Source organism: Marmota monax, unplaced genomic scaffold (assembly GCF_021218885.2).
Source record: "Marmota monax isolate L192 unplaced genomic scaffold, Marmota_monax_Labrador192_F-V1.1 WCK01_AAM20220418_F8-fsc00041, whole genome shotgun sequence".
NCBI classification, from domain to species: Eukaryota; Metazoa; Chordata; class Mammalia; order Rodentia; family Sciuridae; genus Marmota; species Marmota monax.
In genome coordinates this window covers 1,078,246-1,093,619 of record NW_026695238.1, presented here as the reverse complement: position 1 = coordinate 1,093,619, position 15,374 = coordinate 1,078,246, and the positions used below count along the sequence as shown (strand labels likewise).

Genomic DNA, 15,374 nt, shown 5'->3' with positions numbered 1-15,374 from the left:
AAGGTTTCCCCAACAACCCCACCTCATCAAACACCTTATGAGAAAAACTGATGGAACTCATCTTGGAAAATCCCACCAACCCTTAAAACCCACCAACCGGTTGGCTGGCGTGGCTACCAGTGCGGTTCTGCAGCTGATCAGGCACCTGGTTTACATCTCAGAGAATAAGAGTAGAGAGGCCACAGGTGGAAGCTCAAGTCCTCTCACACTGACTACCACCACCATCCTGAACCCAGAGACTCAAGCTAGGAATAGACAATGCGACCAACTGGAAGAAATGAAAACAGAGTTCTGAGAGACATTTTTTTTTCTTTTTTTCTTTCTTTTTCTCTCTTCTCTCTCTCTTTTCAGCCATTCACCCAGTCTCCTCTACCCTTCCCGCTCGGGTCTTCGCAACCTCAACATATGTGAAATCAAAAATTGTGCACGAAAAAGGTCTTTAACAACTGAATCACCAGAATAATATACTATAGAGGAATTGCATATGCCCCACTTCCCTTCCCCCTTTTTATTTCTTTTCTTTTTTCTCATAGTTTCTTTTTCCCGCTCTCTTTTTTCTCTTCCTTTCCTTGTTATTTGTTTTCCCCCCTCTTACTCCCTCTATCCCACTTGCAACCCCCTAAATTTTACTATTCATAAGTAGGGTAATCTTATAAATACAGATAGGAATTTGAATCTATACATTCTTCCATAAATTACCCATCTATATTGGTTAGAGCTCTCCAAAGTTACAAAGTTAGATTAACCCCATACCCTCACTCCTTTCCCCATAAACATAACATCTTACACCTGAAATTCAGTTTTCTTTAAGCTACCAGAAAAAGTATGCCTTTCATGAAACTAATGACTATATTTGTAAATGATAATCGAAACCAACATTTGTAGACATAGAGTCTAGATATAAATGTAGTAATAAGGAAAACGTGTGCTTAGATGATATACTATTGATATTGAGAACTGTTAACATTGTCTTTCTTTACAAAAGGGAGATTTTGCAACTATACAAGAGCAATATAAATATATAGGGGGAAAATTCAATAATACAATAGTTTCACCAAGCAGAAAGAAACGCGAGCAGTGTGAAAAGACAAGGAGAGAAAGGACCACAAGCAATGCAGGTCAACTCAACTTCAGAAGAGGTAACAGCTGCAGCAGATGGAATGTCAGATAAAGAATTCAGGATATACATGCTTCAGATGATCTGGAGTCTCAAGGAAGACATTAGACAGCAAAATCAGACAATGAAAGATCACTTCGACAATGAATTACATAAACAAATCCAAGAAGCAAAAGATCAACTATACAGGGAGATAGAGGTTATAAAAAACAAACAAACAGAAATCCTAGAAATGAAGGAAGCAATAAACCAAATTAAAAACTCAAATGAGAGTACTACCAGCAGAGTAGAACACTTAGAAGATAGAACATCAGACAATGAAGACAAAGTATTTCAACTTGAAAAGAACATACACACCTCAGCGAGACTGTTAAGAAACCATGAGCAGAACATCCAAGAAATATGGGATAACATTAAGAGATCAAACTTAAGAGTCATTGGGATACAGGAAGGTACAGAGGTCCAAACCAAAGGAATGAGCAATCTGTTCAACTAAATAATACGAGAAAACGTCCCAGACTTGAAGAATGAGACAGAATCCCAAATCCTGGAAGCCTACAGGACTACGAATGTGCAAAATCATAAGAGATCCACACCTAGACACATATAATGAAGATGCCCAACATACAGAATAAGGAGAGAATTTTAAAAGCTACAAGAGAAAGGAAGCAGATTACATTTAGGGGTAAACCAATCAGGATAACAGCTGATCTTTCAACACAGACTCTGAAAGCTAGAAGATCCTGGAACAACGTATTTCAAACGCTGAAAGAAAATGAGTTCCAACCAAGAGTTGTGTATCCAGCAAAATTAAGCTTCAGGATGGAAGATGAAATTAAAACCATCCACGATAAACAAAAGTTAAAAGAATTTGCAGCTAGAAAACCATCTCTTCAAAACATCCTCGGCAAAACATTACAAGAAGAGGAAATGGAAAATAACAATGAAAACCAACAGTGGGAGGTAGTACAGAAAAGGGAAAAAATAATCAAAGAGGAAAAGCAAACCATGTTAAGTAACAAAAATAAACAAATATGGCTGGAGAACAATCCATATCTCAATAATAACCCTAAATGTTAATGGCTTAAACTCACCAAATAAGAGACACAGGCTAGCAGAATGGATTAAAAAAAAAAAAAGATTCAACAATATGCTGCCTACAGGAGACGCATTTGATAGGAAAAGACATACATAGGCTGAAGGTGAAAGGTTGGGAAAAATCATATCACTCATATGGACTTCGGAAACAAGCAGGAGTGTCCATACTCATATCAAATAAAATAGATTTCAAGCCAAAGTTAATCAAAAGGGATAAAGAGGGACACTACATACTGCTCAAGGGAACCATACACCAACAAGACATAACAATCATAAATATATATGCCCCAAACAATGGTGCAGCTATGTTCATCAAACAAACTCTTCTTAAGTTCAAGAGTCTAATAGACCACCATACAATAATTATGGGAGATTTCAACACACCTCTCTCACCACTGGACAGATCTTCCAAACAAAAGTTGAATAAAGAAACTATAGAACTCAATAATACAATTAATAACCTAGACTTAATTGACATATATAGAATATACTACCCAACATCAAGCAGTAACACTTTTTTCTCAGCAGCACATGGATCCTTCTCAAAAATAGATCATATATTATGTCACAGGGCAACTCTTAGAAATTATAAGAGTAGAGATAATACCATGCATCCTATCTGATCATAATGGAATGAAACTGGAAATCAATGATAAAAGAAGGAAGGAAAAATCATGCATCACTTGGAGAATGAACAATAGGTTACTGAATGATCAATGGGTTATAGAAGACATCAAGGAGGAAATTAAAAAATTCTTAGAGATAAATGAAAACACAGACACAACGTATCGGAATCTATGGGACACAATGAAAGCAGTTCTAAGAGGAAAATTCATTGCTTGGAGTTCATTCCTTAAAAAAAGAAAAAACCAACAAATAAATGATCTCACACTTCATCTCAAAATCCTTGAAAAAGAAGAGCAAAACAACAGCAAAAGAAGTAGAAGGCAAGAAATAATTAAAATCAGAGCTGAAATTAATGAAATCGAAACAAAAGAAACAATTGAAAAAATTGACAAAACTAAAAGTTGGTTCTTTGAAAAAATAAATAAGATCGACAGACCCTTAGCCATGCTAACGAAGAGAAGAAGAGAGAGAACTCAAATTACGAGCATACGGGATGAAAAAGGCAATATCACAACAGACACTTCAGAAATACAGAAGATAATTAGAAATTATTTTGAATCCTTATACTCCAATAAAATAGAAGATAGTGAAGGCATCGATAAATTTCTTAAGTCATATGATCTGCCCAGATTGAGTCAGGAGGATATACACAACCTAAACAGACCAATATCAATTGAGGAAATAGAAGAAGCAATCAAAAGACTACCGACTAAGAAAAGCCCAGGACCGGATGGGTATACAGCAGAGTTTTACAAAACCTTTAAAGAACAACTAATACCAATACTTTTCAAGCTATTTCAGGAAATAGAAAAAGAGGGAGAACTTCCAGATTCATTCTATGAGGCCAACATCACCCTGATTCCTAAACCAGACAAAGACACTTCAAAGAAAGAAAACTACAGACCAATATCTCTAATGAACCTAGATGCAAAAATCCTCAATAAAATTCTGGCCACTCGGATACAAAAACATATCAAAAAAATTGTGCACCATGGTCAAGTAGGATTCATCCCTGGGATGCAAGGCTGGTTCAATATACGGAAATCAATAAACGTTATTCACCACATCAATAGACTTCAAAATAAGAACCATATGATCATCTCGATAGATGCGGAAAAAGCATTCGACAAAGTACAGCATCCCTTTATGTTCAAAACTCTAGAAAAAATAGGGATAACAGGAACATACCTCAATATTGTAAAAACAATCTATGCTAAGCCTCAGGCTAGCATCATTCTGAATGGAGAAAAATTGAAGGCATTCCCTCTAAAATCTGGAACAAGACAGGGATGCCCTCTCTCACCACTTCTGTTCAACACAGTTCTCGAAACACTGGCCAGAGCAATTAGACAGACGAAAGAAATTAAAGGCATAAAAATAGGAAAAGAAGAACTTAAATTATCACTATTTGCAGAAGACATGATTCTATACCTAGCAGACCCAAAAGGGTCTACAAAGAAACTACTAGAGCTAATAAATGAATTCAGCAAAGTGGCAGGATATAAAATCAACACGCATAAATCAAAGGCATTCCTGTATATCAGCGACAAATCTTCTGAAATGGAAATGAGGACAACCACTCCATTCACAATATCCTCAAAAAAAAAAAATAAAATACTTGGGAATCAACCTAATAAAAGAGGTGTAAGACTTATACAATGAAAACTACAGAACCCTAAAGAGAGAAATAGAAGAAGATCTTAGAAGATGGAAAAATATACCCTGTTCATGGATAGGCAGAACTAACATCATCAAAATGGCGATATTACCAAAAGTTCTCTATAGGTTTAATGCAATGCCAATCAAAATCCCAACGGCATTTCTTGTAGAAATAGAGAAAGCAATCATGAAATTCATATGGAAAAATAAAAGACCCAGAATAGCAAAAACAATGCTAAGCAGGAAGTGTCAATCAGGCGGTATAGAGATACCAGACTTCAAACTATACTACAGAGCAATAGTAACAAAAACAGCATGGTACTGGTACCAAAACAGGCGGGTGGACCAATGGTACAGAATAGAGGACACAGAGACCAATCCACAAAATTACAACTATCTTATATTTGATAAAGGGGCTAAAAGCATGCAATGGAGGAAGGATAGCATCTTCAACAAATGGTGCTGGGAAAACTGGAAATCCATATGCAACAAAATGAAACTGAATCCCTTTCTCTCGCCATGCACAAAAGTTAACTCAAAATGGATCAAGGAGCTTGATATCAAATCAGAGACACTGCGTCTGATAGAAAAAGTTGGCTCCGATCTACATATTGTGGGGTTGGGCTCCAAATTCCTCAATAGGACACCCATAGCACAAGAGTTAATAACTAGAATCAACAAATGGGACTTACTCAAACTAAAAAGTTTTTTCTCAGCAAGAGAAACAATAAGAGAGGTAAATAGGGAGCCTACATCCTGGGAACAAATTTTTACTCCTCACACTTCAGATAGAGCCCTAATATCCAGAGTATACAAAGAACTCAAAAATTAAACAATAAGATAACAAATAACCCAATCAACAAATGGGCCAAGGACTTGAACAGACACTTCTCAGAGGAGGACATACAATCAATCAACAAGTACATGAAAAAATGCTCACCATCTCTAGCAGTCAGAGAAATCCAAATCAAAATCACCCTAAGATACCATCTCACTCCAGTAAGATTGGCAGCCATTATGAAGTCAAACAACAATAAGTACTGGCGAGGATGAGGGGAAAAGGGTACACTTGTACATTGCTGGTGGGACTGCAAATTGGTGCGGCCAATTTGGAAAGCAGTATGGAGATTTCTTGGAAAGCTGGGAATGGAACCACCATTTGACCCAGCTATTCCCCTTCTCGGTCTATTCCCTAAAGACCTAAAAAGAGCATGCTACAGGGACACTGCTACATCGATCTTCATAGCAGCACAATTCACAATAGCAAGACTGTGGAACCAACCTAGATGCCCTTCAACAGATGAATGGATAAAAAAAAAATGTGGCATTTATACACAATGGAGTATTACTCTGCATTAAAAAATGACAAAATCATGGAATTTTCAGGGAAATGGATGGCATTAGAGCAGTGAAGCTAGCCAATCCCTAAAAAACAAATGCCAAATGTCTTCTTTGATATAAGGAGAGCAACTAAGAACAGAGTAGGGAGGAAGAGCATGAGAAAAAGATTAACATTAAACAGGGACGAGAGGTGGGAGGGAAAGGGAGAGAGAAGGGTAATTGATGGAAATGGAAGGAGACCCTCACTGTTATACAAAATTACATACAAGAGGAAGTGAGGGGAAAGGGGAAAAAAAAAAAAAACAAAGGGGAGAAATGAATTACAGTAGATGGGGTAGAGAGAAAAGATGCGAGGGGAGGGGACGGCAGGGGGGATAGTAGAGGATAGGAAAGGCAGCAGAATACAACAGACACTAGTATGGCAATATGTAAAACAGTGGATGTGTAACTGATGTGATTCTGCAATCTGTATCTGGGGTAAAAATGGGAGTTCATAACCCACCTGAATCAAATGTGTGAAATATGGTATGTCAAGAACTATGTAATGTTTTGAACAACCAACAATAAAAATTAAAAAAAAAAAGAATGTAAAGTCCCTGGAAAAAAAATAAAAAAATAAAAAAGCAAAAAAAAAAAAAAATTATCTCAGTTAAACTTTGCAATAACCCCATGCGTTAGCTATTATCATTGTCCTTTTATAGATGAGCAAATGAAGGCTCCTCAAAGGCAGGTATTTGTTACTGCCACTTGACAGAGAGCAACTTGCCACTTTCAATTGCTATTAAGCGGAAATGCTTGGGTTTAGATATGATCTATCTGACTCCAAAATCAATGCCATTAGCCACTATACTAACCTGAAGTGAAAGTGGTGGTTTGAGGCAAATTTAATATAGCTTGGTAAACCAATTACATATGGAAAGGTAAAGAAAGGAATGCCTTGCAGGAAATTAGGTGTCATTCTTTCAAATACAGAATAACAGTATGAAGGGAGGTTTGAAAGGGGGCACTGAAGAAGAAAGATGATGACAATTTCTGGATATACTGAACTTCAGGTAATTACAGATGCTTAAGTTATACAGTGGATAGGATGAAAATTGAGGCTGCAGGGAGGTATTTAGTTTTCAAATTTCTGTAAGTGAAATTTTAAAAAGTCTTGGGACACGTACTGCTAAGGCAAAATGGAATTACAGCTAAGAGTGTAAGCTCTGGAATCAGACTGCCTGCATTTAAATCCTTACTCCAACACTTACCAACTAGAATCTTGAGCAAGTTTCTTATCTTTAATACTCAGTTGCCTCAATATTAAGATAGTGTCAATAAAATAACCTACTTCATAGTGGATCCAAACAGACAATGCAAGTAAAGCACTCAGCTTCTTATCTGTGCTCAATAAATGCTAGTTATTTTCTGAGGATAAAGCTTACATCAACATTTTAGGTTGGTAGGGAAAGAAAGGCAGCCCCTGAAGAATATAAACGGGAGTTGTCAAAGACTGGGAAATCGGGAGAAGCTGAAATTAAAGAAAATATGTGAGTTTCAAGAAGAAAATAATAACTAACAATGTCAAACGCTAAAAAGGAAAAGTTATGAAAGGGAAGGACTTCAAAGCTAAAGGAAACTAAGCCATATATGTCTTCTGGAAGACTAGTTTCAGAGAGGTGGAGGGGGCAAAAGGGAGTGAAAGCTGAGAAGAGAAGCAATGTAGACTCTTTTTGTAATAAAGCTGGCTTGTGGAGGAAAGATAATAATTAGATTAGTAATTAGTGACAGGTAATAATTAGAGGGAGGAGGCTGGGGGGATTACTTTATTTTTAGATGAGGAGGGAAAGGAGGTATGAGAGAGGAAGATGCTGGAAATATAGAAAGAGAGAAGCTGTTAGTGGACTAGAGTACCAGAAGACACAGAAGAGAGAGCTCAGGGCATAGGTAAAAATGGAAGAAATATGGACTGGACCTGGGACACAATTCCACTGAGACAGGAAAAAAAAAAAAGAAAGTAAAGGTAGATGCAATACAGATACGTTTTTAGATGATATTAGCCAGAAAATTGAGGCATTCCCACTTCCTAGCCTCTATCTTCTTTATGAAATCATCGCTACTACCATCACTGTTGTTGTCACTGTTGCTAATATGCTAATAATTTAGGATTTTCCAAATCATTTACTAACAAACACTGTTATTGTGTGCTAGGCATTGTGTTGGGTTCCAGATGAACAGCAAACATTATTCAACTAACCCCCATGAAAAATTTCTATTTAAATTTATCTTAAAAATATTTACATATATACATTTTTGTTTTTGTTTGCACTGGGGATTAAACCAAGGGGCATTTTACCACTACATTTACTACATTTTCTAGTCTTTCTTATTTTTTATTTTGAGACAGGGTCTTCATAAGTTACTGAGGTTGACCTTGAACTTGCAATCCTCCTGTCTCAGTCTCCTAAATAGCTGGGACTACAGGAATGAGCCACTATGCTGGCAAGACAGATATTCCTGTTATCCCTATTTTGCCCATGAGGAGAGTGAGGCTTACGGAGGATAAGAAACCTATTCGTACTATCGCACTGCAGAGCAAGGGGAACTACTCACATTGGCTAACTCTGGAGTCTAAATCTAAACCATTAATCAGGTAAGGATGACTGAGCGCCAGTATAGTGGGAGAAGTCTTTGGGGACTTGAAAAGAAGAGAAAACTTTTTAGACTATCTGCACAGGGACAAAAAGAAATTGAGATTACATATGTATTAGTTGCACAAGGAGGATTATACCTTCAGAAGTCCTAATTTTCATTTTGATGAGGTACACCAACATTAAGGGAAGAAATGCTTCTATGCCTTGGGTATATTTAGTACACCATATGACTGAGTATCAAATGATGCTCTTTCCCCTTTAAATGAAAAAAACTACATCTAACAGTAGGTATTCAACAGATCCGAGATGAACAGTGGACCTTCTCCCATAATGAAAACACTATCATTGTTTTTTCATTGATAATTATATTATTATTGTTTGGGCTCTGACTATTGCTTTCCCTCCAAATAACCTGAAGTATTTTAACATCTGTCATTTCATAGTTTAAGATCTCTTGAGATAAGGCCATTTTTAGATGGAGAAAATCTCATAAAGGTAAAATTATTTAACCAAAATCAGATCAAGAATGACAAAGACAGGGGGAAAAAAAACAGTGATTCTCAGCTCAGGACTACGAAACTTCCTGATTCAACATTTGCCACTCCTCAATCTGAACCCCACACTCCTCCTCTGGAAAAGTATACCCTAGATTCAGGGATGTTGATTATATACAAAAATATAGCTCAGTGTTAGTAATATTTCCCCCCTCAAGAAAACTACTCTAAAGCTGACTACAGCCTAATCATAAAACATAAAAAGTTTTTAAGAATTTTGCAGAAGGGACTGAATCATTCTCTTGAATACAGGAGGGATGTGATAAATATTTGCCAAATGCATTATTTCTGAAGTTCTTAAAAACTAAGACTTCTGAGGAAAAAGGGCAGAGAACAGGTGTGTAAATAGGCCTGTAAGAGTGAGATAATTCCCAGGCCCCAGGCAGGTGACTTGGCTGCATCCCAAACCACTATGGGAGCAAAAAAACAAAAAGCTCAGCCTAGCACACAGCCTCCAGAAGAGTGAACAAGAGGACTAGGGCTGAAGGTACAATCACAGCAGGGACCAAATCACAGAACAACAGCCTTCTGGGTCTCTGTGGTGCATTTTTTAACCAGCTAATTTACATTCTAATCAAAGGAGGAGGAGAAAATGGCCCATTTCTTTCCCACAACACCAGAAGGTAATCAAGATCATGAACTGGAGCTTTAATACACAGAGAGAGAATAGCCTGTGATTGCAGTGAGACAGAGCACGGTGTCATGGGAAGAAAAGGCCACAGACTTTTATTGAACTGTTCTCATCTACTAACCCAGAGGCATACAGGGAGATGAGGAGAGCAGAGGGAAAGTGGATTTTTAGGCACTCTTCCTGTGTAGAAGGCACGATAAACTAAAAAGAGCTGTAAGTCTCCCCAGGATGTGTTAGGAATGCTCATGATAGAATCTATTGACTATATAATTTTTTCCCCTCCCAATTCTAACAAAGCTTGGGGTATTAACCTCTGGAAAGTCACACAAAAATTCAAAGTTCTCTATTTGACTTAGACAATAATTCACTAAATCAATGATTTATAGAAACCAGCGAAGGTTTCTGGAAATTACTCCATATTCTTCAACTGGGGTATTTATAAATAATAAGCTTTGCTTTTTCAATGAAGATACAGCTGTGGGAAGCAAATCAAAGAAAAATGAAAAGAGCGTCGTGGTGTAAAGCCAAATCTCAAAATGCAGCATAAAGAAATGAATAGATAATACTGGTTTGAGAAAAAAGTCACCAATAACTAGTTGATTGAAACCTGGTGAAATCAAGATTTATATATCCAAATGATTCTGGATAATAAAGAATAATTTCTTCTAGTTTTTGTTTGAATGGAAATTAATATAAAGATTCTGAATAGACTCTAATAAGGAAAAAAACTTAATAGCCACTTGTAAGCTTGATTGAAGGATCGTATGAAAAGCATTGTGCAATTGTTAACCTACAAATAACTCCCTAAAAGAATAACTAGGTTAGTATATCCTCCCATATTCACAAAATAGCTAAAGGCAGGCTAGATTTTTCATTCCTCTTCCCACTTTTCCTCCAAAAGCTGCACTAACACCTAACCTCCCCACCAAAGAACCTCATCCTTCAATATACTCCTCTCATCACTAGTTCCACACTTCAAAAAGGGTAAAATTTAGCCTTAGATATTAAAAGACTTTGCTTATCCTCCCTTTGTATAATTCACCAAGAATCTGATGCTGATCAAAATGTCAACAACCCAGAAGGTAGTTCTAAATCCCAAGTGAGAAGCAAGGATGAAATATGACTACAATGAATCAATGAGAAACCAATATTCCAACACAAGGGTCAAGCATCAGAAGGCTTCTTCCTCCCACTTTCTCAAATCCACAATCCCCAAGGCAGTGCCTTAATTCCAGAGCCCCCAGGACTATCACTAACCTTAAGGGCAACTACATCAGGTACTTACTTGTCTTGGAAAATGTCCTGAGCAGTTACTTGATCCTTTTTCTTGATGGCTTCAGTCAGAGGGAAAAGGTTCTTTATTTTAGAGAGAGGAATCTGACATTTTGCTGTCACTTCAGTGGGGGGCTCTAGCATATTCAAAATATGTTGCTGAATTGGGGGCAGAGGCTCTTGAGGATGTAAAGCTCTGTGCAGCAGACACTGTTGGGGAACGAGAACACAAGTGGAAAGTTTGCAAATGTGTTCTTTCTATATTACAATCAGGGATACTCCATCTTTGGTTTGGGAGGGATACTTGACTCACACCAGACATAAGAAACAATAAAGTTTGGCCCTTAACCACTTTTGTTAGCAGGACACTGGACATGTCTTAAACCAACCGAGGAAATAGGCCCACACTGAGTAGTAATTCCTTCTACTAGAAAGTAGTAGACCTCCTAGAAAGTAGTTTCATCTTATAAAAAGACACAGTCGCTTTTAACTACTTGGGGAAAATGAGGTTCTGACAATCTGGGATTATAACCTTCTCATCACAAACCTTTTAACACCCCCTTACTCATTCTGCACTTGCTCCTTCACTCACTCTTAGAACTCAATGTGTGGTGGATCAAACAGGTGACTAAAGGAGAGCTGCCCAAGATCAAAGAGTCCCAGGAGGAAGGCTGTGAAGGAAACGAGAACCCTGAGTTGCCCCAAACCTCCCAGGAGAGTGGAATGTGAATGCATCTCCACCAGTCTGTCCACCTCTCTTCTCTGTCCTCACAGTCACCACTCTGGCCAGACACCAACATCCCTCCTCTGGCCTACTACCATCACCTTATAACTGGTCACCAGGCTTCTGCTTGAAAATGAATTCCTTACCATATCCCAGAAGTCCTACAATGACCGCAGCACCAACCCACCTCCGCAGTCTTGGTACCTGCCACTTCTGACTCACAACGCAGCAAGGCTGGGTTCTTCAAGTTTCACTCAATCCAAGCTTGTTCCTGCTTTTGGGTCCTGGGCTTAATATTCCTGCCTCTTCTGTCTCCCCCAAGAGAGGTGGCCTTTTTTTTTTTTTTTTTTAAAGGTACTGGGTATTGAACCCAGGGGTGTTCTACCACTGAGCTACATGCCCATCCCAGTTTTAACTTATTTTGAGATAGGGTCTTGCCAAGTTGCCCAGGCAGCCCTCCTGCCTCAGCCTTCTGAATTGCTAGATTATGAGCACATTCCACTACCTACAATTAGGATTGGCCCTTGCTTTAAATCATCCTAGTCTTTACTGAAGTATTATCTCCTCAGAAGGGCTTTCCCTGATGCCGTATATAAAGTAGCCCCTGCACCCCCTTCCTACCACCTCATCACATTCTATCATTTTCCTTATTTTATATTTTTGATAATATTTACAATCTAAAATCACCACATCATTTTTTTAGTTTAGTTGCTTATTGCCTAGAACTCTGCCTTGAATGTAGGGATTGTGTCTAGTTTACAGCTAAATTCCAAGAACAAACATCATGCCTGGCATATAATCAGCACCTGACAGAAGATGAATGAAGAAGTACTCTTTCCCAGAGCTCTTGCTGTTAATGGAGTGGGGCAAGGCTCAAGGGACAAGGGACAAGGCAGGGTTTCACATGCATGGAATTGGATGGCAAGCCACTTCCATCCAATAGCCCCATGCTGCCTACAGGCAACTATACCAGGCTTTGGAGGCACCCATGTCTTCAGGAAGGCAAGCAATGAGATATTATTAAGAAAAAAAAAAAGAAAAGAAAGAGCTCATCTGATATTTCCTTGGTGTGGCAAATAAATTCAAAATTATGCTAGAGAATAAGCTTCATTTCTTTCTTTTTTTTTTTTTTTTTTGCCATACAAGGGATCAAATCTAGGGTTTCACACATGCTAGGGAAGTGTTCTATCACTGAGCTACATCCCCTCTTTTATGTATGTGTGTGTATATATATATATATATATATATATAGAGAGAGAGAGAGAGAGAGAGAGAGAGAGAGTAATTTTGAAGGAAAAAAGGGAGTTGAACAGCTTCTACAATTTCAAGCTATAATCTTATATAATATATAATAATCTTATAGTATACTATTTATACTATCCCATGAACTATTTTCCTACAATAAAGAAAGCATAAGCTAAAAGTTTCCAATCTAAAAAGTAAAAGGTAACTCAGGTTTAATAGTAAATATCATCCAAGAATCAATGTCCTACAAATTCAGAAAACCCTCAGGTAGAAATTAAGTACCAATTTCCTCTAGAAATTCCATGTTTGCTCCTGCCCCCTTTCAAAACACAAACCATAACTCTTCCTTCTCTATAGTATATTCATTCATTTCTGAGTTTGACTTTGGCTTTCTTCTTTCTTAACTGACTCTCCCTTAAGCATCATTAAGGCTTTTTTAGTGTAAAGCAAAAGGCAAAACCAAAATAGCCCCAAGCCCTCTGTATCTACTGTAACCTTGTGCATAATCCTTAATTCACAGTTCTCACCCAAGTCATTTAAAATATCTCAGCTTAGAAAATCCTAAAGATGTAAGCAGTAGCTGGGCCCAGTGGTGCATACCTGTAATCCCAGCAGCTTGGGAGGCTGAGGCAGGAGGATCAAAAGTTCAAAGCCAGCCTCAGCAAATGAGCAAGGTCCCAAACAACTCAACATGACCCTGTCTCTAAATAAAATACAAAAAAAAAGGACTGGGGATATGTTTCAGTGGTTGAGTGCCCCTGGATTTAATCTCCAGTATCAAAACAAACAAACAAACAAACAAACAAACAAAAAAAAAAAAAAACAAAAACTTATAAGCAGTAATCAAGCATTCAACCTGGCAGACTTCCTGAAGATTCTATGTGATATCCAATTGGCATGTTTTGGAAAGTAGGTAGAACAGCCAATGGAAAACACAACAAAATTTTAGTATAAATTTCAGGCAATCCTATTAAACAGTATTTTTATTAACAAGTCAATAAGAAGGAATCTATAAGACATGTTCTGAAGCAACAACCTCTTACTCATATTTTCTTAAGTTCACATTTTAGATAAATAAAGCTAAGTAGGATATTTATAAAATTCATTAAGCAAGAAATTCCAACTTGTTAAAAAAAAATGAGGTTAAAAGAAAGTGACATGCTTTAGTAACTAGGAAGCTAAGATCCCAATCCTTTATATACACATTGCTTTTAAGTAAATGTTACTCCTTGATGTGATTTTTTACAATTAGAAAAAGATTAGAGGGAAAAATACAGACTATATGGCTAATTCAAAGGGCACTAACATATTGATTATAGCAGTACTAACATCAATTATTTAAAAGGTAATTTTAACTGTACTTTTGACAAGATACATTTTCAGCATTTTGTTCCAAAATCCCTCTTGCCAACAGATTGATTATTAATCTTTCCCTTCTTCTGTCAGCTCATTCACTCTCAACTCTAAATACTTAAAGAGGAAAATAGGCCCCGTGTTCTCCTGCAGCTTAATGTGTCCTCTCCCTTTGCCAGAAAAGCCGTATCTTCCAGGTAACCTAGGTTCCACCTCATTACTCAACTGACACTGGGCCCTGAAGTCATCAAAGACTTAACTACCAGCCCCTGAAGGCCCTCTGCTAAGCTCACCTTTGCTCATCATTGTGCAACATCTTTTCCCATCCTTCCTTCTGGACACTCATTCTCTTTCATGCCTTCCAAGATGACCTTTGTTGAGGGTGGAGGTAGGAGCACTTGGTTTTGTTTAGTAACAGCTCTTCTTTTTACATCTATTCCTAATTGCTCACTCACATAGTGGAATACCTGGCTCTCTTTTCTGCTCACCGTGCTCTCTGAAAGAGGTGGTCTTTTTCCACCATTGTTTTAACTACTGGCTTTATTTAAGACTATTAAATCTATATATTAAAACTGACTTTCGGGGCTTTGCACACCTATTTCCAACTTTCCTTTGAATATATATACTGGGACAGTCAACAAATAACTCAAATTTAACATATGCCAAAAAAAGAATTATACACACACACACACATCTTTTCATCTGCTCCTTCTATTCTTTACCACAATTAATAGTGACATCATCCTTTTAGTCACCCCCACTAGGACTGTTAATTTCAATTTGTTTTCTGGCCAATCACCATCCAGTCCTTCAAATCCTATCTCTTCTACCTTCTAAGTACCTTCAAACTCCATTCACCCCTCCAGTCTCTACTTCACTGCTTTAACTCAGGCCTCAAGCAGGCCACTGTGGGTTTCTTAGCTGGCCTCCAGTCCATCTCCTATGCCACCACCAGAGCTATTTTTAAAAATCCATGTTCCCTACCTGCTGACAAAATCCTTTAATGATCACCACTGCCACAAAATCCAAACTGCTGATCGAGGAGCACAAGGCTCTTAATAACCTCCCTATTTACCTTCACCGCCACCTTCCCCTTAGAGAAATAGAACTATCTGTGGAT

The 15,374-nt window shown here is 37.7% G+C and overlaps 1 protein-coding gene across 5 annotated transcripts in view; it reads right to left on the bottom strand.

Annotated features, from left to right (window-relative positions):
* The window catches only part of Xrcc5 (X-ray repair cross complementing 5), a 99,151-nt gene that overhangs the window by 43,524 nt on the left and 40,253 nt on the right, over window positions 1-15,374 (bottom strand). For all 5 annotated transcript variants that reach the window (XM_046439645.2, XM_046439644.2, XM_046439643.2 and 2 more), the window contains one exon: window positions 10,946-11,142. In XM_046439645.2, coding sequence (XP_046295601.1) covers window positions 10,946-11,142 — 197 coding nt within the window. The remainder of the gene's footprint in view (window positions 1-10,945; window positions 11,143-15,374) is intronic.